The sequence below is a fragment of the Triturus cristatus genome, chromosome 3_1 (genome assembly GCF_964204655.1).
Source record: "Triturus cristatus chromosome 3_1, aTriCri1.1, whole genome shotgun sequence".
In the NCBI taxonomy this organism is placed as follows: domain Eukaryota; kingdom Metazoa; phylum Chordata; class Amphibia; order Caudata; family Salamandridae; genus Triturus; species Triturus cristatus.
This window is the reverse complement of record NC_140583.1, coordinates 1,152,517,014-1,152,544,278: the sequence shown is the minus strand read 5'-3', so window position 1 is coordinate 1,152,544,278 and position 27,265 is coordinate 1,152,517,014. Positions and strand designations below refer to the sequence as shown.

At 45.0% G+C, this 27,265-nt stretch overlaps 1 protein-coding gene across 1 annotated transcript in view; it reads right to left on the bottom strand.

The window, feature by feature from the left end:
- LOC146861656 (cytochrome P450 27C1-like) overlaps positions 1-27,265 on the bottom strand; it is a 166,339-nt gene that overhangs the window by 41,556 nt on the left and 97,518 nt on the right. The window contains exon 6 of the mRNA XM_085646010.1: positions 25,768-25,934. Within this exon, the coding sequence (XP_085502136.1) occupies positions 25,768-25,934 (167 nt within the window). The remainder of the gene's footprint in view (positions 1-25,767; positions 25,935-27,265) is intronic.

Below are 27,265 nucleotides of genomic sequence, written 5' to 3'. Positions count from 1 at the left end.
GTCCTTATGAGAAAATTTAAAAAATGCAGCCTAACAGTTGTCGCTTCTGCAGAGAGGCTGGCTGGGTTGGGGTGGGTTCACTGCACAGCCTTGTATATCCAGGCCTTACATAGTGGGTGAGGCCCCTTCGGTGGCTCGTGAAGCCGGTGAAATAAAATCCATCGCAGCCATCGTCCCAAGAGCAGAGAAACCCATCGGAGGATGAGCCCAGGCAGAAGATACATGGGAAGAGCGTACTTGGAAGCTTCACAGCTTTCTATTTCATTTTTATAACTTTATTTTTAGTTTTTTGCTTATTCAAACAATCAACATTACAGCATTCAATAGTCCATTGGCACCTTGCTCATGACCCCAGAGGCAAACAGGGCAACGGTGCAGATTGAGCTACATTATAATCGACAATGGGATCACATTATGGACATCACGATAGTGCGCTGTAATTACCAGGGGGCATTCATCACACTCAATCCCCAGAGTCTGCCCCATTATGGTTTTCCCCTCCTTCTGAGTCGGTCCCACTAGATGTTGAATCACTCTGAATACCATCTTCCCCTTCCGGGTTGAGGGCCGCACCACATAACTGGCGCCACTCCATGAGGTCTCCCTGTAAGTTATCATCTTTGCGGGTTAACTGCATGTGTGTTTCTTTGGCTAGGGCCCACTCTCTAACATCCCGTAACCATGTGGAGATATCCAGGCATCTGTGTCTCATCCAATTTATCGCTATTCTGCGACTGGCCAGAATCAGCATGAGCTGCAACAATTTATACACTATTTTTCGTATTTTAGGTTTGCGTCCATGGGCCAACAAACATTGGATTGGTTCTTCTCGAATGGGTAGACCCGTACTCGTTTGCACCCTCTCCACGACTTGCGACCAGAACTGTCGCCTCTCAGGGCACGCCCACGCCAAGTGCAGAAAGTCTGCGTCGTCTACCCTCCAACTAGGGCACTTGCCGTCATTAGTGCGCGAGATACGTCGCAGCTTCACCGGGGTGAGATAAGTGTGGTGTAAGAAATTATAGTGCATCAATTTAAACCTGGTGTTACATGATACTGTGTGAGTTCACACATAGACAACCAAGTTATATCCTCTATTTCAATATTAAGGTCTCTCCCATGCTGCCCCTGACAAGGGGGACCGAGTGACAGAGTCCCGTCTCATACCCTTATACAAAAGCAATAGCCCAGAGCCACAGGTAAGGAGCAGATCCAGGGTGCTTGTCGGCTGGGGGATATCTGGGTATTGGGGCCAGGTAATTCTTACTACTTCCTGGATCCCTCTGTATTGAAGGAAGTGACCCTGCCCAAGTGTAAAACTCTCACACGCTTGCTCAAAGGTTAAGAACGACTCATTGGGATATAGATCCGCAAGAACCTCACACCCGCCCTCCCTCCAGGCCTGAAAAGACATATGAGTACTAATGTCCCTAAGCGGGGCCAATATCCAGATGGGTAGTTCTCTATGGAAAGGCGCATGTCTCAGTTCTCGTTCCACAAATTGCTGCCAAATAGCCGCAGTGTGACGTACCAGATGCGGTAAAGCCCTATCGGCTGCTCTTCCTTTCATCAATGCCAACGGCAGGTCTTCTATTTCACCATTTTTTTACAACGTAATATGTGCTCGTAGCCAGTTCAGAAAATGCCTTGCTCTGTTATAAGGGCACATGGTAAGGTATTGCTGAGTGGGGTCACAGACGTCCCATCTACTCCCCTGACCTGGCTGAGGGTTTGCAGTAGGGCTCAATTCCTTCTCTCCCCTCCTTTGTATCCCAGCAATAAAGTTGTTGAAACCACAAGGTCCACTGTGCACTCGGGCCACATTTAAAGACTGAGTACAATAAGCTTTAATGTTAAGCAAAACTCAGCTGAACCTGGTAAATGCACCAGAGATCAAAGGGCCTCTTTATTTCCTAGTATGACCTGTCTAGGAAAGTAATGGGACCCTCAAAGTATGTCCCCTACACAGCTCCGATCTCAGCACTCGGACAGATGAATATAACCGGAGGAAGAGGGGAGCAAATCACTCAACATATTGATAGCATAAGATAGTGGGAAGGAAAGAGAGAACGTACGTAATGGTGAACCAAAGGAACAATAAAGGACAGAGAGGGAGACAGATTGAGGAACTATAGAGGGTAGGGAAAGAATGAATGTGAGAGTAAAATACAGGGAATGAAAAGAAAGGGAAAGATAAAAGGGAAGAAAGGGAAAGAAAGAACAAAGAAGGGATATAAAAGAAAGAAAAGGCAATGGAGGAGAACTACAAGATGGGAGGTAACGAAGAAATTGGCCCAAAGGCTCCAAAAAAGAAGATGTTATAGACAACACAAATAAGATGAGGGCAAGGAAAAGAATTGAATGGGCATGTTAGAAATGAAAGAGAAAATAATGAAAGAGATGAAAATGAGACAGGAACAGAGAACAAGTGAAGAAAAGAGAAGGAACAAAATGACAGAAAAATACATGAAAAACAAAAGGCAAAGAGGAAGCACAAAGGAAATTGAGAGAAAGGGAAGGGGACAGAAGGGGATGAATGACGTAGTAAGATAAAGATGGAAGAATGTGGGAGAAGGCATGAGAGGGACCGTAGAAGGAAGAGTGCAGAGAGCAGGGGCCGACAAAGAGGGAGAGAACTACCCACTGCAAAGTTTAGGAGGTAACAGATGGTAGCCCTATGTCCAGCATAGTGGGCCTTCAACATTTCACCACAGATTGCTTCTCTGAGGTTAAGTATGCATTTCAAGCTGACCCAGAATATTAAGGCTAGTTGCACCTCTATATGTCTGTGTTGTGTCTTTGGCTGAAACTATATGAATGCGGTGCGATGTCATTGCCCTAAACCATGTTGAGCGCATGTTGTAGCACTGTGGGAAAATGGATGGGGATTAAATGGAAGTATTTGTGGTATTGGGTGATGCACAACATAGGGGCTGATTCTGTTCCAGGTCAGAAGGGCACCGAACGCGATCCGGCCGGAAAAACTACGAGCCGTACGTGTGTTTCCCGGCCGACTCGTACAGCTGTACGAGCGAGCAAGTATGATGCGAGCTACATGAAATTCAACAACCGAGTCGTTTCCAGGTCCGAACCACTCCGTACATCTCGGTCGTAAGCTAACCGTGGCGTGCAATGGATGCGATTCACGACCGAGCCAGTACGATGCACGCGTCATACAGCCTGTGCGAGCCGGAGTGTCCGGCTCGCAAATTGTCCGGGTGGTTGCCTTTGGGGGTCCGCGTCGGACCCCCTGTCACCCACAGCCCTACGACCACTCTAAATGTCTCCCAGGCAGACCAGATCTTTTCCCATTTGGCTGGGCATCTTCTACTTTGATAAACAGTTTTTTCAGCCTGGTGACACCAATCGAGGTCATCCCACCAGTCTTCAATTCGTGGAGGGTGAGTGCTCCCCCCGTTTTTAGCAATGTTCCTTTTGGCCACTCCGTCACCAACATCAGCCATGCTTTGGTATGTGTGGGCCAGTTCATTTCTCCCGTCACCACCAAAATGAGCCACAGTGCATCCATAGAAACTTTTGTCCCACTTCCTCTGTCATGATCTGAGTCACCCTACTCCAGTAGCTCTGTAGTTCAGGACAGGACCAGAGTATATAGAAAAATGTTCCTTTCTCTCTAAACACTCTGATGCAATGATCAGTATCAATCCAGTCCAACCTATGCTGAAGCGTTCTAGAGATGTAGGACCTATGCAAGATCAGAAGCTGGACCAACCTGAACCTTGCCCTTATTGCAATTTCCCTGGGACTTTGGATGGCCATTCTCCAATCCTCGTCTTCTAAGAGTCCGAGGTTCGACTCCCATGCCTCCCTCAAATGGACCAATGGGTCCGGGGAATAATTTTCCAGTAGGTAAGGGACACTGCCTTGTCTATCATCGGGTCTAATATTAGTCTGTCCTCGAGCGGGGAGTATTCCAGCAGTAAATCCCCCTCTCCTATCTGTTTCTTCAGGGCATGTCTAAGCTGGAGATAATTAAACCTTTCGGATTCCGCCAGTTGATATTCTGTTTGTAGCCCTTCAAAGTTAATAATAGAGCCCTTCTTCCATATGTACGCCAGCCGCGCTATCCCTATTAGATTCCATTTCCGGAATCCCTATAGCTGCCCCACTTCCCTAAGCATATCACTTTCCTAGAGTAGGGTCTGTTCGGTCAGTTTTGCTTCCCACCCTACTCTTTTCATGGTCTACCACTAAGCCCATCTTACTGTCTGTGTATGCGATGGAAAGGGTGTCCCTGATTTCTTACCATACAAGGCAGCCCTGTAACTCCCTTTCCCCATAGCTTGCCTATCTAACTGGTATGCCGGCTCTGATACCGGCGAGAAGACCCAGCCGTTGATGTTGATTAGTTGGTACACCAGATAGCAGCCCCTGACGTCGGGGATTGCCAGAGCACCATCATATACACCTTGTTGTAGTTTTTCAGCGCAATGCGCTGTATCCCCCCTTCCCAAAATACACTTTGAAGTTCTCCATCGATTGTCTCGAAGACAGTGTTTTGGATACGATATGGAGTGTTTTGCAACACGTACAGCAGGCAGGGGACCACCATCATTTTAAATAACACTGCCCGTCCCATTAGTGAGACTGGAAGTCGCCGCCAATGAATCACATCCTCTCGCAGTCTCTCGAGCTGTGGGTTTAAGTTCAGGGCCATGAAGTCGTCTTCCGACTTAGTTATTTGTATTCCCAAATATTTGAATTCGACCCTCTGGTTCAACTCCGCACAAGCCGATGTCAAGGGTGGAAATTCCGGCGTTAGCAGGAATATCAGTGATTCGTCCCAGTTGATCTGGTAACCAGAGTAGCTACCAAATAGCTGAGATATGTGGATAAGTCTGTGCAGTGTCTTTCTGTGTTTATGGGCGTAAAGAAGCACATCGTCTGCATAGATGGCGATTAGCTCTTCCCACCCACATCCCATGTCAATGCCATATATAATCGGGTCGTTGCGCACACATGCTGCGAGCGGTTCCAATGCCATCGTAAAGATCAGGGGAGAGAGTGGACACCCCTGACGTGTAACTTAAAGGGTCTAGATCCTGTTCCGTTTACTCTTACTCGTGCTATTGGGTCCCTATACAGAAGGGCGATCCACACCCAAAATTGGGTCCCGAAACCCAACCTGGATCATTTCTCGAATAAGTATGGCCACTCAATGCTGTCAAACGCCAAAATGGGCATCCAGTGCTAATACTTCCGCTGCCGTTTCTGGTCGTAGCGCTGTTTCATGTATTACTCTGAATAACCTTCTAAGGTTTATCCTTGTCCTTCTGTGTGGTAAAAAACCGGACTAATCAGGGTGAATTATTGTAGAAATTATCGGTTGTATCCTATTTGCTGGGCCTTAGCTAGCACCTTTGCTTCGAAGTTTATTAGCGATATGGGCCGATATGAAAAACACTGTTCCGGGGGCTTGCCTTCTTTGGGTATTACTACTATTGTAGCTAGTCTTAGATCCTCAGGTGTGTGGAACATGTCCAGCATCGGTTGTGCTACCTTATCTGCTACACATTTAAACAGTTCAGCGGGTAGCCCATTGGGTCCAGACGCTTTTCCAGACTGCAAGTCTTGCATGGCTCCTGCTATTTCCTCCACTGTCAGCTCCCTGTCTATATCATTTCTGTGTTCTGGGGAGAGATCCGTTAGTCTGATGTTTCTCAAAAGCTCAGCACTATTGCCCGCTGTTCTGGTTGTGGTCGACTGATATATTTTTTCGTAGTGAGTTGCAAAGGCTTCAGCTATTTCACCATTCGACTTGCCCATCAGGCCATCTGTCTTCTGAATTTCTAGTACCCAACTTCAATTAGCATCTCTCTTTTCCAGCCATGCAATTAACTTGTTTGATTTGTCCCCTATACCGTACAAACACCCTTGTGTGGCTCTTGCCTGGGACCTAGCAGTGCTCTCTTCCAAAATCTCCAAATTCAGATTGCCGTAATCTCAAATTGTGCCCCAGGGTGGGATTAAGGTCGCCACTCGCCCTATTAGTTCCTCCATGTCAGCTATCTCCTGCTCCAGATCCTCATATTTAGCCAGTCTTTCTGTATTTTGGCCCCCACCAATGCCTGGGCGTGTCCTCTAGCCACCGCCTTGTATGCTTCCCATAAATTAGATGGCAAACTAACTGTTCCTGTGTTTTCCTTGAAATATTGTTCCGCCCCTTCCCTAAACTTGTCCACAAATTCTTTGTTTCTGAAGTGCCAGGATTGAACACGTGGCAGGAGAGTATAGTGCTTTACAGGGCCCCAAAGCACCACCTCTACCGGCGAGTGATTCAATATACCTCTAGCAGCTTAAAATAAAAAAAGTTTATACTCTGTCTGAATATGTAATCCAGGCGAACTCCACTAGCGTGCGCAGCTGAAATGTGTGTGAACTGTCTTGCTGTGGGGTTATGAGCTCTCCCATTGGTATCGTACACGCTCGCAACAGACCTGGTCCAACCGTTTCCCCTGGTTTCACACTTCTATCTACCTATGGGGACATAACCGCATTCATGTCACCTCCCAGTATATGAAGCCCTTGTGGCATTTCTAATAGTACTCTGTTAATCTCTGGGAAGGTTTCTAAGTAGAGTTTTGGCAGCACGTAGATAGAGCACACATTAATAGTTCTGCCATCCCATGTCCTGGACAGGGCTACTTATCTGCCCTCAGGATCCATCCAAACTCGGCCCGACACAAAAGGGGTTGTGTTTCTACTTAGTATTGCCACCCCTCTAGAACAGGTTGTGAAACCTGAATGAGCTAGAAGCGTGTAGCCGTATCGGTTCAACTCTAAATAGTGGTTACCTTTTAAATGAGTCTCTTGGAGCAGCACCAAGTCAGGGGACTGCCTATGCAAGTACTGCAGGACCATTGTTCGTTTGATTTTATTACCTAGACCATTGACCTTCCAGGACAGGATCGTCATGTTGCTAACCGTTCCTGATGTTTGTGTTCCGTCTACCCTCCCATCGATCCCGTACCTCGGCCCACTGTGTCTGCGAATTGTGTACTATGTCCATTGGTGCGCCAAAGTCTACCCTAAATGTTGCGAAAATAATGCATTTCAAACAAATATAAAAATGACACAAACACTCCTCCATTCCCAAAACCTCCCTCCCTGTTACTCCACACTGTAGGTATAAAACTACCCACTGCCCCAATTTGCAGAGTGCCTGTCGCCCCTTCTTGGTCATTCTACTGAATGGGGTTGGTTGACTTTGTGTCTCTTGTTTCCGTCCAGCGCCTCCCCTCCCACCCATCACTCGTATGATATTGTGCAGGTCCCATCTTTTGTCCCTTTGTGCCTGGCACTTACAGTTCTCTGCATGGAGGGGGACCGTCAGGCCGGGACTCCGTCCTTTCCCCTTTCCAATGCTCTCCTCAGACCAAAGTTTGTCCAGTGTTCCATTGTAGTCCCAGTTCCAGTTATCAACAGTCTCACTGTCTCAATCTTCATTTGGTGGCTGGTTGTGGTTGTTGTTCTGCCTTGCCTGTTGCTTCCTGCCTCTGTTCTGCAGCCATCGTGTTTTGCTGCTCCTGCCTCTTTCAAGCCAGTCCCATACTTCTGGGGAAGTAAAGTTCCAAGATTTGCCATTCTCCATCAACCTTAGTTTAGCCAGGAACAACATTGCATATCTGATGTTTTCCTCCCTTAGCATTCTTTTGATCTCATCAAAGGTCCGTCTTTGCCGCTGCACCAGTGCATTCTCATAGAGCAGATCTCCTCTGTTCCGGGCCGCCTGCTAGATGGAGTCCTGGTCTCGATAGTTCAGTATCCGGGCTATTATTGTTCGTAGCGGCACACCTGGTTTATGCAGAGGTACCCTTTGCCCTGTGGGCCCTCTTGACGGTGAAGAATCTAGAGAGACGCTTGGGTTTCAATTGATTCATTACTAATCCTCCAGGAAGAGGACCATCGAAAGCACCTCCATTCCCTCTGGCACCTCCACCACCCTGATGTTGTTTCTTCGGGCCCTCCCTTCCTGATCTTCCAGCTTCGTAGCCATAGCTTTCTGTTGCTGTGATAGTCATTTCACTTGCTCTTCTAACTTCTAGTGATGGCCTGAAGGCTCCCAATGCTAATTTCTGCAATCTTTACCTTCTCCAAGGTTTTGTTCATGTCTGTCCGGAGCAGATTTACATCTATATTGACCTTGTCGATTTTGGTCTCCAATGTTGCTCCCAGGCTGTGGATTGCTTCCATTATGGCTTCCAGTGAGCACATTTAATTGATCAGCACTGCTTTGATCCATGAGGGTTGTTTGGCTGCTTTGAGATTTCGATTTTTAGACACCCTATATTGGTGCAGAGAAAGAATATCGATGTAAAAATACCGACTTGCACAAATATCGAGGTAAAAATTTCAGTGGGTCAGAAATATCGACAGTCAAAATATTGTGGTCAAGAATATCGATTTTAAGTAAGTAATATCGAAGTGTTTAATATCGTTTGCAAATATATAGTTGTTAAAAATATAGATTTTTTAATAATGTTATGTATTTTAGTATATAATTTATATGTATGTGATGTATGTTTTTTTGGTTGTATTTTTATTACATGTGTTGGAATAGGGTTGGAAGTAATTTAATTATATAAAATGTATAGATTATTTTTAGTTGTTATTAATATTTGATTTCATTTTAATTTTGCGTTCTTAGTTCCGTAGCGGGTTGTGGGTTTATAGGGGAATGGGGTGGGAAGTATTTAATTATATTACATTTATTGAATATTTATTCATATTTGTTTAATTGAGATGTTATAGTGTTAAATGTGGAAAGTAATTTATTATGAGTTAATTAATAATTTGTTGTTAATTGTCAATTAATTATGGTAGTTGTGTAATTTGTTTTAGGTGTGTATTGTGGTGTTTAAAGGTATAAATGATGTGAAGTAATTTATTTTTAATTGATGAATTAATAATTAGTTGTTGATTAATTTTAAATAGTTAATCAGTAATTCATTATGGTTATTGTGTAATTAGTTTTAGGTGTGTTTTGTGGTGTTCATAGGTGTGAAGGGTGGGACATAATTTATTTTTAATTGATGAATTAATAATTATTTGTAAATTAATTTAAATTAATTAATTAAAATTAATTATGGTAAGTGTGTAATTAATTTTAGGTTTGTATTATTGATATTAGGGGTCCGATTCCGATCCTGGAAAAATATTCCCCGTACGAATCGTATCTGGATTTTTTTCCGTACGAATCGTACAAGTCCCGTACAAACTGGCAAGTACGATTCGTATGTGAAAAAGTCCATACGAATCGCATTGGGTAAATTCCCCGACACGTCCTCGGGTCAGGAAAAGTGTCCGACACGTCCCCGGACAGTTTTACGTACGAATCGGAAAACTGAAGTCCGAGCGTGCAAGTACGATCCGTACCGTCCGTCCGATTGTACAACCGTATGGAAAAAAGACCGTCCGGAGTGAACTCCTATAGCAACCATGGAGACGTCCAAACAAGTGCCCGGTACGCGCGAACACCCCCCAGCCCCCCATATGTACGCGCCGTACCCCCAGGCCCCCCGCGGATGTACGCGCTGTACCCCCAGCCCCCCCGCGGATGGACGCGCCGTACCCCCAGCCCCCGTAGGTACGGCGCGTACTCCCACCCCCCGTAGGTACGGCGCGTACCCCCACCCATGTATGTACGGCGCGTACCCCCACCCCCGTATGTACGGCGCGTACCCCCACCCCCCGTATGTACAGCGCGTACCCCCACCCCCATAGGTACAGCGCGTACCTCCACCCCCTGTATGTACTGCGCGTACCCCCACCCCCTGTAGGTACGGCGCGTACCCCCACCCATGTATGTACGGCGCGTACCCCCACCCCCATAGGTACGGTGCTTACCCCGCGGGGGGTGGGTACGTGCCGTACATACACGGGTGGGGGTACGCGCCGTACCTATGGGGGGTGGGGGTACGCGCCGTACCTACGGTGGTGGGGGTACGCGCCGTACATACATGGGTGGGGGTACGCGCCATACCTACGGGGGGTGGGGGTACGTGCCGTACCTACAGGGGCTGGGGGTACGGCGCGTCCATCCGCGGGGGGGGCTGGGGGTACGGTGTGTTCATCCGCGGGGGGGCTGGGGGTACGGCGCATACATACGGGGGCTAGGGGGGGACGGCGCGTACCGGGCCCCCTATTCTGCTCACATCGCGGCGTACTTCGCTTTTCCGGCACTTTTTGGGTGCCGTAAAAATATTGCCGTCCGGACTGCTGTCGTAACGAATCGTACTTGCTGGAACATAAAAACATGCCTAACTCCGTCCGGACGTCACGTCCGCGGTGTCCCGGATCACATTCGTATGTATTTTGCTGTCGGTCGGTGTTTTTTCCGACTCGTACGGAAATGGTGTTTCCGTACGAATCGTACTTGCAAGTTTGTATGGTTTTTTTACCGGGTACGAGTCGGACGGAGAAAACGCTCCGACCGACGGTTCGTACCCGGTTTTTCCAGGATCGGAATCGGCCCCAGAGTGTTAAAACATGTGTATTTAATGAATTTGTATTATTTTGTTAATAATATTAATTTTTAATATATTTTTCATTATACTAAATATGGATTTTCTTTATTGGTGTGATGTTATAGGGTAGGAAATAAAATAAATAAATGTATGTTTTAAAAAAAAAATTGTTTAATAATATTTGCTCCTCTTAAAAGATTATTGTTTATAAATGTATTTATTAATTTCTTTTATGTAATATTTGTAGCTTTTTTTAAATATGTAATTTATATTATGATTGCGTTCTTTTAATATGTTTAATATATTTAATGGTTTTTTTTAATATTGTTTATTTATTTTTATGATTTAAAAAAAAAAATCAATTGTTTAAATGTTATTAGTAATTTTTACTTCTCTGCTATCCAACACTTTCCCTACTGTTGCACTCACTGGAGTGGGAATAGTAATTTTAACCCCTCCAATATCCAGCACTTTCCCTACTGTTGCACTCACTGGAGTGGGAATAGTAATGTTTACCCCTCCGCTATCCAGCACTTTACCTACTGTTGAATAGTAATTTTGACCCCTGTGCTATCCAATACTTTCCCTACTTTTGCACTCTTTGAAGTGGGAATAGTAATTTGTTCCTCTCCGCTATCCAACACTTTCCCTACTGTTTGTCTTACTGGAGTAGGAATATTAATTTTTACCACTCCACTATCCAACACTTTCCCTACTGTTGCACTCACTGGAGTTGGAATAGTAAATTTAATTATTTTGCTATCCAACATTTTCCCTACTGTTGCATATATTGTATTGTGAAATTTTTATTTTTTATTTTAAATTATTGATATATATATATTATATTATATATATTAACACACAGCTAAAAGAATATAAAAACTCTATTCTTCAAACCAAGGCAGCTTATCTCTCCTCAAAGATTATGAACTCGGCTAATAAGTCCAAGGACATTGTTTCTATAGTCGAGGAGCTCGCACAACCGGATAGAGTGATGGCAAAACCTGCCCCTTCGCAATCCCTATGTGATTCTCTCAACTCCTACTTCATTGAGAAAATCGCCACAATTTAAGCTAGTATCCCTACCCCTACCCCTTCTTCAATCGTTCCTATCACATATAAAAACCTTCTCCTACTTGAACAAATTCCCTCAATCTCAAGGTAAGAATTCCTTGTTTTACTCAAAAAAGTTGGATCTGGCTCCCCCAGTGACTGCTGTCCTCCTACAGGAGGCCCCCCTCGCCTGTCCAGATCCGCCCCTCTCACTTTTGAATAATTCTCTTAAACTAGGCATTGTTCACGACACTTTCAAAAGCGCAGAAATTGTCCCGTTCTTGAAGAAATCCAATTCTGATCCATTGGTCCTCAGTAACTTTCGTCCCATCTCCCTACTCCCCTATTTAGGCAAAAGTCTAGAAGCCCACATAGCAAACTGTCTTAGCTCATTTATTGAACACTCCCACTACCTTAACCCCCACCCCGCAGGATTTAGACCAGCACACTCCACGGAGTCAGTTATCCTAGCAGTCATGGACGAGCTTAGGATAGGGGACGACAAAGGCCTCAACCAGGCCCTGGTACTCCTGGACTTGTCAGCTGCTTTTGACACGGTAGATCATGGGCTCCTAATCGATCATGTCAGCAATGCCAGAATCCAGGGTCTGGTGTTGAAGTAGATTTCTTCTTTTCTCTGTGACAGATTTCAAGCAGTCCGCCTTGCCAATTTCTCTTCCGAGAAAATGAAACTGACTTGTGGGGTCCCCAGGGCTCTTCCCACTCGCCCCTTCTCTTCAATTTGTATAGGCTACCATTGATTTGTTCTCTGCGTAAAATAAGGGTTGAAACCTTTAACTACGCTGATGACCTTCAGCTGGTGTTTGAAATCTACTCTTCAGTATCCAATTTTCAATCTACCATGAGCTTTATTAGCGAATGGATGTACGCCAATCAATTGAAATGAAACCCTGTCAAAACCGAGCTGATTCTCACAGGAGGAACTGCCAACCCATGGAACTCTACTTTCTAGCCCCCGCTGCTGGGCAGTCCTCCACACCCAGCAGGCTCTGTAAAGAGCTTAATAGTTATAATTAGCAGCGACCTGTCCATGAAAGCCCATATCGGCTCAGTGGTCTCCACTTGTTTTTTCCACCTACGTAGAATCCGTAAGATCAGTATATACTTGACCACTGAGGCCATGACTCTAGTCACCTTAGCCTTGGTAATCTACCGAATTTATTATGCCAAATCACTATATGTTGGCATTTCTGCATGTCAACTTCATTGCTTGCAGTTGATACAAAACCAAGTGGCTAGGCTAATCCATCGTCAACCCAGACACCATCATGTCAACCCTCTCATGAAGAGTCTTCATTGGCTTCCGGAGGCCAAACGCTGTGCCTTTAAGCTGGGTTGTACCATCTTTAAAGCCCTTGCCGGGAATGGCCCAGAACTCATCTCTTCAAGGATTCAGTGCTATATCCCTTTTTGGGATACTCCTGCTTTCAAACGTATAAAACATGGAGGACTCAGATTCTCAGTCTTGGCCCCACAATTCTGGAACTCGCTTCCTGCGGGACTGAGGTCTGCGACTTCCTACACTCAGTTCAGAACACAACTTAAGACCATGCTTTTTTCCCAGGCACACGAGTAAGCTAACTGTCCTGTCGACGCCGCCTCCTCTCTTATTCTTAGCACCATGAAACTGTCTGGTGTACGCGCTTAATAAATAATTTTAACATAACATAACAATTTTGTCTGCAAGTAAATAACACCACCAGGTTTTCTACTATTCTATTAGAAAAACAGCAGTATGTGTGGTGCTTTACTTTCCAGCAGCAAGGTAACTGTCGTGGTGGAATATATACTGTTTGAAGATGTACAAGGAGTTCTGGGAATATAGAGACATCGAACTTCCTTCAAATAGATTTGAAATTGCAAAATTAAGATATCAACGATATCTTTTAAGAAAAGAAAGAAAAAGAGGAAAGAATAAGGACTGCTGTTCCTCAAGTAGTCCTGCAAATTTTACCAGAGGGCACATATCATGTGCACCTATATACATACATATGAGTGGATCGGTAACAATACCCTATTGTGGGTTTCGTCCCGCTCATTGGAAGCTTATCTCTCCCTATTGTATTTTTTGGTTATATCTGTGTTATTTCTGAGGAATGTGCTCTGGGCGGCGAAACACGTGTTGACACGATCCTACCAAGAATTGGCCACGATCTAAGCCAATATATTGTTGTTTTTTTCTTTTGTCCGTCATTGTGAGAGTATAATTTCTGTGACCTGTTGATATTATTCCCATATCCTTTCATAATAAGCTGATGGAACAAGATGATCTAGATAACTAATAGAATAGGACATACTATATGGAGTCATTAGTAATTTGTTCCTTTTCTCAAATCTATATTTTTTATGAGCTTGGCTCTTTTTATAATATTTTTAAGTGAAATATTAAGCTGCCTAAGGTCTTTATATACAGTATATTTTCCCTGCCTTGGGAGTGTCGATCATTAGCAGGGGGTCCTTGTTGTTTCCAATTACTTTCCACCACATCATACATTTTATGAGCTTATACAGGATTTGCTGATATGAAGAAGGAAAATGCTACTTACCAGTATGCATCTGTTCTTGGCATGTAGAGCTGCAGATTTGTATACTTTTGCATAGATCGCCATCTGGTGTTGGGCTCAGATGTTTGCACTTTGTTTTTGTCTTGGATGAAGTCTTTGTAGTCACAAGGTAGGTGACTCTTCCCTAGGACGATAGTGCGTATGGGCATCACCTCCATCCTTAGAAATTTTTTGCCATGCAGGGTTACGATGGAGTAGAAAGAAGTAGAAAGAGATGTCCATGTATAATGTATCTAAGTAAGATAGTACTGGAACAGATAGAGGTATCCGGGGAGGCGGGTGGGCGTATGCAAATCTGAAGCTCTACATGCCAAGAACAGATGTATACTGGTAGTAGCATTTTCCGTTCGAGGCATATGAGCTGCAGATTGTACACTTTTGCATAGACTATACAGCAGTTACCTCCTTAGCGGTGGCTACCTGTTCTTAATACAGCCTGGCCCACAGTAGTTTGTTGTTTTGCCTGCACATCTACACAATAGTGCTTTGTGAAGGTGTGTGGTGTAGCCCAAGTTGCTGCTTTGCAGATGTCATCTAGGGGAATGTTCCCTAAGAATGCCATGGAAACCCCTAGTTTGCGTGTGGAATGAGCTCTAGGGGGAATGGTTAGTGTGCGCTTGGTTTGATATAGCATATTTGTATGCATTTAACAATCCACCTTGCAATTCCTGCTTTTGAGATGGGATTGCCTTTATGAGGTGGGGAGAAAGCCACACAGAGTTGTTCGGTCTTTCTAAAGGATTTTGTCCTTTCAATGTAGTAGAGTATTGCTCTTTTAACGTCTAACGTGTGAAGAGCTTGTTCTGCCACTGAGTCTGGTTGAGGGAAAAACACTGGGAGTTCAACAGACTGGTTGAGATGGAAGGCAGATTCGACTTTGGGTAAAACTTTTGGGTTAGTCCTAAGAACCACTTTGTTATGATGGATTTGTAAAAATGGTTCTTTTATGGTTAATGCCTGGAGTTCACTAACTCTCCTTAGAGATGTGATGGTTTGGAGGGGGAATTCCTAGCGCGACGGCAGCATAAGGGGGGAGAGAGAGTAACCACTGCCCGCTCAATCCAATCCGTAAAGCAGGCCAAAGCCCCACTCAAATCAGCAGGAAGAGCGGTCTTAGAGGTTACTAGGATATCCTTGAAGGCAGCCGGATTGATTTTAGCGGTAGCGGGGCTAGAATTAGCCTGATGGTCTGCGGCCTCTTCTCCCACTAGTGAAACAAGAAAGGAAGTGATCTGACCAAGGGACTGGAAGAGGATTCTCAATGCAGCTAGGGAAGTTGGAGCAGATGGGGTCCAAGATGTGGCCCCCACAGTGAGTCGGGAGACTGACCCATTGGGTGAGCTGGGCTAGATTCAAGAAATCTAAAAGAGACTGAGTATTTCCCAAATCCGTCTGATCCAGATGGATATTAAGGTCTCCCAGAAAGAGATATTGGGAAAAGCGCAAGGCTCGAGGAACGATAACCTCCTCAAGACCACTAAGAAAATGGCCCGCAAAGCCGGGCGGCCTATACACCAGCGTCCCACCCAACGTAGAATGGGCCGAAAAAGCAATGGTAAAATCCAAGAATTCGCCCTGCCCCATACAATGTTAGATCCTTGAGTGACCTCCCACACATCCCTATACACAATAGCAACACCAACCCCCTGCCACAAGGGCGGTCCACCCGCGAGATTCTGAAACCCACTGGAATAGCCATCTGAACAATAGGGTTGGAGGAATCATTCAGTCAGGTCTCAGTAATGAACAGGGAGGTGTTCTGCAAGGAGATATATGTTTTGCGGAATGGCCCATCTCCATATACTCTGAGCTAGGTGTGAAAGCTGCAGAGAGTGTGTTCCCCTTTGTTTCTGTATTTAGTACATTGCTGTCATGTTGTCTGTACGTATCAGGACAGCTTTGCCTAGGAGGTAGAGTTGAAAAGATTTTTACCCTAGGAAGATTGTTAACAATTCCTGGTAGTTTATGTGGAATTGTCTTTGTTGTGGGGTCCATATGCCCTGGATGGTATGGGTCTGAAGATGAGCTCCCCAGCCGGAGAGCGATGCATCTGCTGTTAGCACTGTCTGTGGAACCGGGTCGAGGAATGGCCACCCTTTCGAAAGGTTTTGTGTGTTCCACCACTGCAGAGAGCAATGGGTGCGGGCGTCTACCAACACCAGATCTGTTAGCTGACCTTGAGCCTGGTTCCACTGACGTGCCACACATTCCTTTAAGGGACGCATTTGGAGTCTTGTATAAGGGACGAGGAGAATGCAGGAGGCCATCATCCCAATTAACTGCATGAACACTGGCGCTGGTAGTGAGTGTTGAGGCTGAAATTTCGGATTAGAGCCTAGAGCCTTTATGGCGCTTATCCTGACTGGATTCGGATATGCTAGAGCTTTTGAAGTGTCTATTGTAGCCCCTAGGTATTGTTGTATGCTGGACGGTTGGAGATGGGATTTGGCGAGGTTTATTGTGAATCCCAAGCTGTGAAACAGCTGAATTGTGACCATCTGCCACATACCTGAGATATTTCCTGTGAGCGGGGTGAATGGGAATATGGAAGTAGGCGTCCTTAGATCCAGAGTTGAGAGAAAGTCGCCTTGTTGAAGTAGTGGGAGCACCTGATGTAGAGTGACCATGTGAAAGTGGTCTGGCTGAACGTAGAGGTTTAGCGGTCTGAGGTCCAGTATGGGCCTGAGGGAGCCGTCCTTTTTTGGGATTAGGAAATACAGGGAGTAAACCTCTTGGCCTTGATGAGGCAAGGGGACTGGTTCTATTGCATGTTTTTGTAATAGAGAGAGAACCTCTTGTTTGAGAGGTTTCAGATGTTCCGAGGACATGGGACGCTGTCTGGGAGGAATGTTTGGGGGGTAGATGTGAGGCAATGATCATACTGGATAATTTGTCTTACCCATTTGTCTGTTGTGATGGAATTCCAGACAGGTAGAAACAGGGTAGTCACTGTTTAGTGGTGGGAGGGTACAGCTATTGTTGCTACGTCCTCTCCCTTTATTATTGTTGCCTCTGTAGCCTCCGTGAAAGTATGCTTCCGGGGATGTTTGAGTGGGGCTCTTGTAGGAGGAAGAGGGATATACTGAACCCATGGTTTTGGGGCCGGCTCTGTAGAAGGAGTGGCGAAAAGAGCCTCTAGGGGAAGGAAACTGTAAGGCCCCCATAGATTTAGCAGTTTCGGTATCCTTCTTCATCTTTTCTAGGAATGTGTCAACTGCGGGGGCGAAAAGATGTTCCTGATCAAATGGTTGATTTAAAATAGCAGTTTGAACCTCCTGCTTAAATCCGGAAACCCGGAGCCAAGCGTGTCTACGCAATAAGATGCTAGTGTTAATTGCACGAGATGCTGTATCTGCCGCATCTAGCGCACATTTTATTGAGGTGTTGGTAATCAGTTTGCCCTCCTGGATAAGGTCGTTGGCTTTTTGTTTGTACTGGTCAGGAAGGTGTTCCATGAGCTTTTCAAGCTTGTCGTAATGAGCCCTGTCGTACCTGGCCAATAAAGCTTGGGCATTGGTGATCTGCCAGTGGTTTGCAGCCTGCGACGCAATACGTTTCCCGGATGCGTCAATTAATTTGGATTTCTTATCAGAAGGGGGGGTGTCGCCTGTACTTTGTGAGATTGCGCGCTTGCGTGCGTTAGTTACCACAAGGGAATCTAAGGGAATCTGACCTTTAATGTAAATTGGGTCATTGGGAGCTGCCTTGTATTTTTTATCCACCCTGGGATTGAGAACCTTGGTTCTGACTGGGTCCTTAAAAACCTCTGGGGCATGCTTTAGCAAGCCTTTTAACATTGGCAGGGTGCTTGTTGATTTTTGCCAGGGTGCGAAGGTTTCTAGCGAAAAATCTTCATCTAAGGGGTCGGAATGTAAGGGGACCCTGTGGTATTGGGCAGCCCTGTTGATTAGTTGCGCAAACCCAGTGTTATCATCTGGTGGTGACGGCTTAGATGGATAGAGATCCGGATCATTATGTGGGTCGGGATCTGTATTGTAGTCACCCCAAATGTCTACGTCATGTGGGATGTTATGTGAATGATCATCCCCATGTGGGTCTATATCTCTACCTGTGTCATCCTCACTATCTGATGGTTGAGGTGAAAATATAGGTTGTGGGGTGTGTGGTGGAGAAATCAATAGATGTGGATTAATTGAAGGGGAAGAAGGAGGTGGGGACGTGTTAGTGCCCATGTCCTGTCATTCGAGAGGTGTAGCAGGTTCTTCTGCAGTGTCCAGTTTCCTCTTTTTGGAGGCTTGATGACTAGTTTGCCTGTGTTTGGGTCAAAAAACAAAGTTTTTGCTTTGGATCTGCCAAATCAGGTGCAGGCTGCGTGGGCAAAATGTTTTTGTTCGGTGTCGAAGATTTTGGATCCGAACCTTCTTTGGAGGGAGTCTGTGAGGCTTTCCGTGGGGTCTTACACTCTTTAGGTTTTTGCGGCTCCGATACTTTTTTTAGTTCCGATGATTTTTGGTAGTTAGAAGCCTTTCTCGGCTCCGAAGATTTCTTCGGTTCTGAGGGTTTGTCCTTGCTATGCTTCGATACCGAGGGCTCTGGCGTCGAGGCTGTCTTTGGCGTGGACAAGTGTTTGACTTGCTGCTTCGGTGCCGTGGAGGACTTTCCAGCGTCGGAATGGGTTTAGGTTTCGTAGCCAGGCCCGAGGGCGGGGCATCTGAAACATGTTGCCGGTGTCGACCCGAGCCAGAGGGCGAGGGTATTACCGGGGCCTTTGGTTTATTTTTCGGGAGGGGGGTTTCGGTACTCACGGACCTCTGAGCCGGGGTGACTGTCTCTTGTTCAGCGTCGGAGTCGCCGGCCACGGAGACGGAGACTTGTTCTTCATCACCTGATTGTTCTGGCTGGATATCAGGGTCTGCGTCGAAGATGTCCGGAATCAAACTGCTTCCGCAAGACATTTCGTGACGTCGAGCCTGACGATCACGGATGGTTTTCTTTGACCTGAACGATGCACAGGCCTTGCAGTTTTTATCTTCATGCTCCGGGGAGAGGCAGAGATTGCACACCTCGTGCAAGTTTGTGTGTGGGAGCTTAGCAGCACCAATCCTGGGGCATTTCTTGAAAGTAGTCCTTTCCATTGACTGCAGGTGTGGTTAGCGCGGAGAGGCCCAATGGCCCGCGTCGAGGAGTTAATTTTAAGATGCACGTCGGAAAGGGAAACGCGATCGAGACAATACCGTCGAGTGGAGAGGGATTGCGCGTCGAAGGGAGATTCGAAACCGATATCGACCCGGAGCGCAGCAATTCACATCCAAGCCCGATGGCGGAAAAGAACAATCTAAGGATGGAGTTGATGCCCATGTGCACTATCGTCCTAGGGAGGAGTCACCTACCTTGTGACTACAAAGACTTCTTCCAAGTCAAAAACAAAGTCAAAAACAAAGTGCAAACATCTGAGCCCAACACCAGATGGCGATCTATGCAAAAGTATACAATCTGCAGCTCATATGCCTCGAACTTAGGGGGTCATTATGATAGCGGGCGGATCGCCACTGCATTTATGGCTGTGGCGATCCACCCGCTAAAATCCACCGCCGGCATTACTTTTACCCCCGCCACATTACGATGGCGGGGGGGACCCCTGGGGATGGGAAGACCATCCGCTGGTTTTCCGCCCGGTAGGCAAGCTGCCTGATTGCCTACCGGGCGGAAAAGCCCAGGAAAATGGTGGCGGTGCCTTGCAGGCACGGCCATCCATATTATCATCGTGGCGGTGAACTGCCTTTCCATTGCGGAGACTCCACCATGGAAAGGCAGGCGGTTTTGTCTATGGGGGCCCGTTGCGGGCCCCCAGGGTGTTCGGGGGTGGGGGGTGCACGGGGGGTACCCCCCTGCATTTGCATGCACAAGGTGGCAGGCACCGCGGTGCCTGTCACGTTGTGCATTCAAATGCACAACATGCATTGTACACATTGCGGTGGTTGTTGCTTGCAGCATCGCCCGCCTCAATGTTTAAAATTTAGGATGTGCCTGCCAGTCTGGCGGGCGCATCCGAATGCCACTTGCGGGACTGCCGCAACAATGGCGGGCGTCCCTTTTCCCGATACGGTGGCAGGCGGACAAAGTCCGCCCGCCATCGTAATAGCCCCCATAATGTTTCTGCAGTGGATTTAATTTCCATTTCCACATGCTTTATAGAATAACCTGCTAAATACCCTTTGGATGTCTGTGGATTTAAGTTTCTGTAATAACTGGGACACAAGCAGTCCACACTTTAACCCCACTGTGATAAACAAGAACACTGAAACTGTTTTTTATTACTTTGCTTGCTCTCACTCTGACTACAGTGTATATTGATCACTCAGGATTATCAGTATTTCTTTTATGAGTAGTGATGTAAAACTGATGAAGTTGAGTTCTATGTGGCATGAAATGGGGCTTGACTGGTGTCAGAATGAGGGTATGGACCCCTCACCATAGCTTGCAGGGAGGGGAGGTGGGGGCAAGGTCTTTGGGTACGGTCAGGATATGTAAAATGGTGACGGTGCCTAGCAGGCACTGTCCGCCTAATTACAATGCTGGCTGCAGCCAGCCTTTCCATGGCGTGGAAACCGCCATGGAAAGACTGGCAAGGATTGGATTTTTAGTCCTGTTGCGGGCCCTCCTTGTGTTGGGGGGGTGGTGCACTGGTGGGTACCTATGGTACCCCCTACATTTCACTGCACTAAGTGGCAGGCAACGCGTGGAGTCTGCCACGTAGTGCAGGGAAATGCACGACATGCTATTTTAGCAATGCGGCGGGTGCTGCAACCAGTAGCACCCACCGCAATGTTAACCTAGCATGATGCGACCACCACGGCGTCGGTGGAATCATAATACGTGGTGCAGGACAGCCACCTTCCAGGCAGCTGGTCCCAGGCACTACTACGATGAGCCATCATAATCGGCCCCTTATTACAGCACAGTTGCAGTTTTGACTCATCCTACTGTGGGGAGCAGGATTAATGTGTCTTCTGCAAAGCCACACCATGTAACATGGAGAGGATGTGGTGTAAAGGCCATAGCTGCTGACTTTGCAGCTGGAGAGTGAGGTTTGAGTCTGGGTGTCAGCTCAACACATCCTGTGATTCTGGGCAAATCATTTAATTTCCCTGTGCCTACTAAGCACTCCCATGCCTTCGGCTCGAGTTTGCACTATATAAAACTGCAAAAAAACTTTCGGTCACATAACTGTATTTTATGTGGATAGCTCATTTGGTTATTACTGCTTTTGTCACAGAGAGCATTTTGTTACCTGCAGTTCATAAGTTACAGTCCTAGCATAGCACAGTCAGCTATGAGCTATCATCAAACAGATAGATACAAAGCACAGGTTCAGAACCTTATAGCTTTTTCCCACAACTTTTGATTAGTCTAGGACAGCTAAAAAAAAAAAAGAGTATAAATGTAATACATTCTTATTAGTGAAGGCAACCCCTGTCACTGTGTTATGCTTTAAATCCCAATCACTGCGTTATATTTTAAATCCCAAGTTTTCATTTCTCCAGGCCATGCACTCAACTTTCAATGGCATGTGACTCACACACCTTGTAGTCCTTATTTTCTTGTGTAACATTTCCTATATTAGTTTACACACTTACATGATTCATTGTCTCTGTAAGTTGTGTATTATGGAATGCTCTTTGGCACCCGATATTGGGATACGTAGTGTTATCAAAGAAATTAAACACATGTGAGAGAAGGTCTATAGAGTGGTGCATTTATAAGTATGTAAGGGCACTGAGGGGTATGCACTGCACTGGAGTGTACCTCATTTTGCAAGCAGACCAGTTTGAGCATTAGGCACATTTTTGACTTGTTTTTAATGTTTTGTACACACTTGCGCTTTAAAATGCGTTATTTGGATCCTCTTTTTTCAACAATTTGCAGCAAATGTGTGGTGTAAAATCCACCATTTGATCTTCAGGCTCGCTCCATATACTTGGTTAAAAGGTTTCCTCCCAACCACTTTGAAAATCCACAAGTTGCCACTGTTCTGACAGGATCTTGCTGCTTTCATACCTCCTTTCTTATTTGAAGTTATTGAATTTGTCACTTAAAATAAATCATTTATTAATTGAGAATGGCACTGTAACATAATTCTAGGGTTGAAGATACAGGGTGCATCATTTTTATCTCAAATGGAGGGCAAGCCATTCGTGTACTTGGACATAAATTGTTCCTGTTATGCTATTGCTGACTATTTGTTGATAGTCGATGAATAGAAAAAGTGCATGGCAATCAGCTGGTGGAAAACGAAAAGAATTTTTTGAGCCCAAGAGAATCAAAAGGCAGGCTCTGATAGTCATACTCAGATTTTTTTTTTTTTAGAACAACAAAGAAACGTTCAAATGTCTTGTTAACCTGAATCTATTTTAGAGCCACAGAGGGGTTCATTTACAACCCAGTACACCATATGCGCACAAAAAGCTAGAAATTCAATTTTTATCAAGGAAAGAATTCTAAAAAAGTTCTTATCACAGGCATAAATATTCTCAGGGATATAGCGCATGTGAGGGCTGAATTTAAATGCCATAAACATTTGAAAATTCTGCCAAAAAACTATTATTCACAAGGAACTCATAATATAAAAAATGGAAATATGCTAGGAGCAATAGTTCCTTCGACTAAATAAGAAATGCAGTTAGATTCAATAAGTATAACATTACACCACTGTTATTTCATTAGTAATGGTAATGAATTAATCATAAGAATTTTCCATGTTGTAACTGTTTGACACAACTTTGACTTTCACCCGAGGAGAATGATTGCCCGCAGTAGATTATTTGGAATTCCCCAGTTCTGTAGGTTCCACCACAGTTTGTTCCTTTCCACTGAGTCGAAGGCGAATGAGTAATCAATAAAGCATGCATATAAGGGATGTGAGTACTGGCTTAGAGCTTGTTGGATTAAAAAGGATATAGCCACGATATTGTCAATGGTTGACGAGTTAGCCCTAAAGCTGGTTTGACCAAACGGAATCAGTTTGTTTTCTTCCACCCAAGACTCTAGTTCTTTAGGAGGATGGCGGTGTATCCCTTGGCTTCAATTTCGAGAAGTGCAATGAGATGATAATTGCCTGGATACAGTCTATCGCCCTTCTTAAATATTGGATATAGGATGGAACCTATCCAACTTTCCGGAACCTGTCCAGTGACTGAGCAAGTATGGCGGTCCATAGTTGGACTAGGTTCATTACAAGTTCCACTGGATTGGTTATTAGTGCTTGTTTGGGTTGCACTAACTTGCTCACTTGAAGGGATACTAGGAGTGATAGAATTGCTTATTTGAGTGCCTCCATTTTTACTAAAAGTCCAATAGGACTGCCATCTAGGGGTGCTGTGGATTCAGGTTTTTGATTTTTTTGCACGCTTGTGTTATTATCTGGCTGCAATCCTGAACGTTCACTTCGGTTGACAATTGATTGTCGTGTAGGGGCTGGTAGAGCATGCAACAAAGGGGATGTCAATAGTGAACTTTGCACATTAGAGGAACCTGCTCCATAGTCGACTGAAGGGCATCCAAAAGCAACTTTCTTAGCTACTCCCCTTGCCTTAAAAAGAAGGTATGTGTTGTTAGCCTCATAGTCATTTGCCCCTTGAGCATTGGTTATTCATTTGATCTTAAACTGCTTTATTTTTAGCCTTTTTCAATCGTTTTTTGGATCTTTTTGAGAGTACCCATGTCCACTAGTTATCCTTTTGTATAGTATTAGTTTCCTTGGTGTTAGTTTACTGAGAGGTGTAGATCCATGGGGTTTATCTTTATGAACGGCTGTTCTAGGAATATCAGGGCAATTAGTTGTTGGCTTCTGTTTTGATGAAAAAGGCGGGAGAGATGTATTTGACGCTATGTCTGCATGGCCATCTGTCAAAGAGTCTAGAGATTAACTGATTTCTCTAGGAATAGATTTAAAGGATCCATCAGGCCTATTGTAACAGAGGCTTGATTAGCTGTTTTTTCTGGTAGTAGGCTTACCGGATCCAAAGTTGCAGGAAATGTATGAGAGCCCAGTTTGTCTAGGTGTTGGAAGGCGAGTTTCCACTCTGAAATCATAGAAGCTAATACCTCTGGTAAAGTGCATAATTTTTCAACTATTTTGTGGCTGTTGCATGATGGCTTTTCATTTCCTGCTAGGCTGGTGCATTGCACCCTTTACACCAGGTTAGTAAAGTTGGCCCCATCCTAGCAGTTGAAGTGGCTACAGCTTGACTCAGATCTAGTTGCAATTCTAGTTTCTCCGATTGCCTTGTGAAGGCATTTATTGTAGCCACCACAGACATATTAATGGTAGCCAATAGCTCATTGTGTGGTTGGCGTGCTGGCAGGACTGACCTGTTATAGATGTTCTCATCCCATAGAGGGCTATCATCCTGTAGCCCTGAGGGCAGTGTGCGACATGTTTAGATTTGTGGAAAGTTTTCAGGTCCCTCGGGATCTCTGTTGAATCTGTCAAGCCAGTGGTGCTCTTACTCTTACTTTCCCCTGGCATAAGGATGCCTTCTTCCTGCGTTCTGTCATTGTGGATTCGAGCAGTAGTTGTAATTAACTTCTTTAAAGGTGGAGTTGAGGAATGATGGTGGACTTGGTGCTGTTGGGCTTTAGCCAGAGAGGTTTCAGTACTGGCACACAATATATTTCCTTCTGACTTCAATATAAAGTTCAGTTCAGCTAGATACATGTCTGACAGACTTTCAGAGGAAATTTCAATGATGGGAATAGCCACATTTTGTTCCTCCATGTTGGATGGGATTATATTGTATTTTTGGTTATGGTTGACATAATACTTAGGAGTTGAGTCTGCCTCATTTATCGTGTTTGATTCAGCTCCTATAACAACAGGGCTTGTACAGAGAACACGATGAAGGGGTGAAGTAGTGGATTTTTTAACTAAAAAAATAATCAATCAATACTTTCTTGCTGGTTGCAACCTTGCTACTGGTTTGCTTATTGCTAAGTCCAGGTGTGGATATCGACTGTGAGCCACCCAGAGGCTTACTGACGATGACTCTGGGTTGCCTATGGGCTGTGCCTCCATTTTGGCTGACAGCACTTGTGGATTGGGAGTCCATATGAGCTAGGGGTGACATTAGTCCTGCAGGGGCTGCAGTGGCCCTGAGATTAATATCGTAGCAGTCAGTGCCTGATCGAATATGAACGTGATGGCCGGTCTCCTTTCTTTTGACCATTTTGTAATTGTTGTAGTGGAAGAGCTTCTCTTTAGTGTGGCCAGCAGCTCCTGCACCTGCCAGGGTGGCTCAGCCACAGGTTTTGCCCTCCTCATTTTCCTAACACTATTTGGTCGGACCGTGGGTTCAGATCATAGCAAAGGCAATGCCCATCCATAGCATGCCAGTGTTTGCAAGTTCTTTTTTTGCGGAATGCAATAAAATATCCTCATATTCGTCTGCTCCTCTCAGGTACATGAAGTTAAATTCTGCAGTTATATGTGTAGTGACAAAGTCTTAATCCTGTCAACCAGCAATACTCCTGCTGGTTTTTCTGGCATGTCATTTGATATAAAGGGAGTTATAATTTTTTAAGCTGAAAGACACATCAAGGAAAATGAAACAGCAGTAGAAACATAACATATGACGGCAGATTAGGACAGCTGTGACCATCTAGACTGACTGCTTTCCCCTTACCTGAGGGTTTCCTTGAGAACGGCTCGGATCAGAGGCAGTTTTGGAACATCCTCTGCATTGGGAACTTGGCTTTTCCCCAGGTTTGTGACAATTTCCTCGTACACCCTTAGTTGAACATCTGGATGCTTGGCCAAAAGTAATGCTGCCCAGGACAAAGTGAACGAGGTCTAAGAAAAGAATCAAACACCATCAAGAGGAGGAAAATCTTTGCAGCAACAATGAAAGCTATGACATGTCACTTGGTTATAGTTGCTTGCAAGTTATATTTTGACTTAATGCATAGATTAACTAAAATTCCTTAAAAAACGAAATCCCAAGGCACTTCAAATCCCTGTGCCGTGTGCCAATGACTGTCACTTGGTTATAGTTACTTGTAAGTTTTATTTTGACTTAATGCATAGATTAACTGAAATTCCTTAAAAAGCTCAATCCCAAGGCACTTCAAATCACTGCGCCGTGGGCCAATGACTCCCAAGTACCATATATCTCCTCTGACCCTAGTGAGGGTTATGGTATCACACAGTTCAACAGACCACCTAAACAGAAACAAAAAAGAGACAATGCCATGCTCATCATAAAACAATGTACATAAACGTCAATTTTACAGTGTTGACTAAGGTTGAGATGCCAAGCAGGTGCTGCTCGAAAAGCTTGTTATTACCCTACCCCTAAATTCAAGAAGAAAGATTGAGAAATGTTAGCAATCGATGCAAGAGAATGCCAGAGAAATGTAAAGTTCCCAAGCCAGTCTCTATGACACTTGTTTCTCCTGGGAATTGGAGGTGAAAACATACAAATCTGGTAATCAAGAGAACGAGACACCTTAAATTCAACAGCTTGCATGAAAATGATTTATTTATAATCTTAAGTGGTATATGTTTTGTATGGGGGTAACAGTATGGTATTCAGATAAGAGGGATGTAAATAAAACTACCAACAGGGAGTGCTGTGTTTCACCTCTCACCTCTCCCCTGGCTTTTTTCTTGTGTGTGCTTGAAGAGACAAAGTAAGAGAATAGTGTTTTTTCGGGAATCACAGAACCCTTCTCAACCTAAAATTAATTAACGTGAGCACTCACCTCAGTAGGTAAAAAAAAAATAAGATAACTGTCTGGATTGTGCACGTAATCAGGTTCCAAGGGGGGCAGCTTTTGACAAAGTTCTGTGCACAGTTTCAGGAATGGTGTTGTAACAGATGCAGTACATCCATACAGAGCCCCCAGAGTATACTACAGTGCTATGGCAACTGCAGGAAGCTAGGCCATCTTCAATGATAACATAGACAGACAAAGATACTTTCACCTTGTCCTGGGTACTTTTTATTTTACCGTGCTCAAGTACGAGTCTAATCTTAGATTTAAAACTGGCCACGTTATATTAGTTGGAAGAATCCCACAAAGAACGGTGAGCTCGTAATGTTCAATGGACCAAATTCTGTCTGTAAAAAGTTACCCAAATAATGGGAATAGGGTTGATGAGAGGTAACACAGGACAGTAAC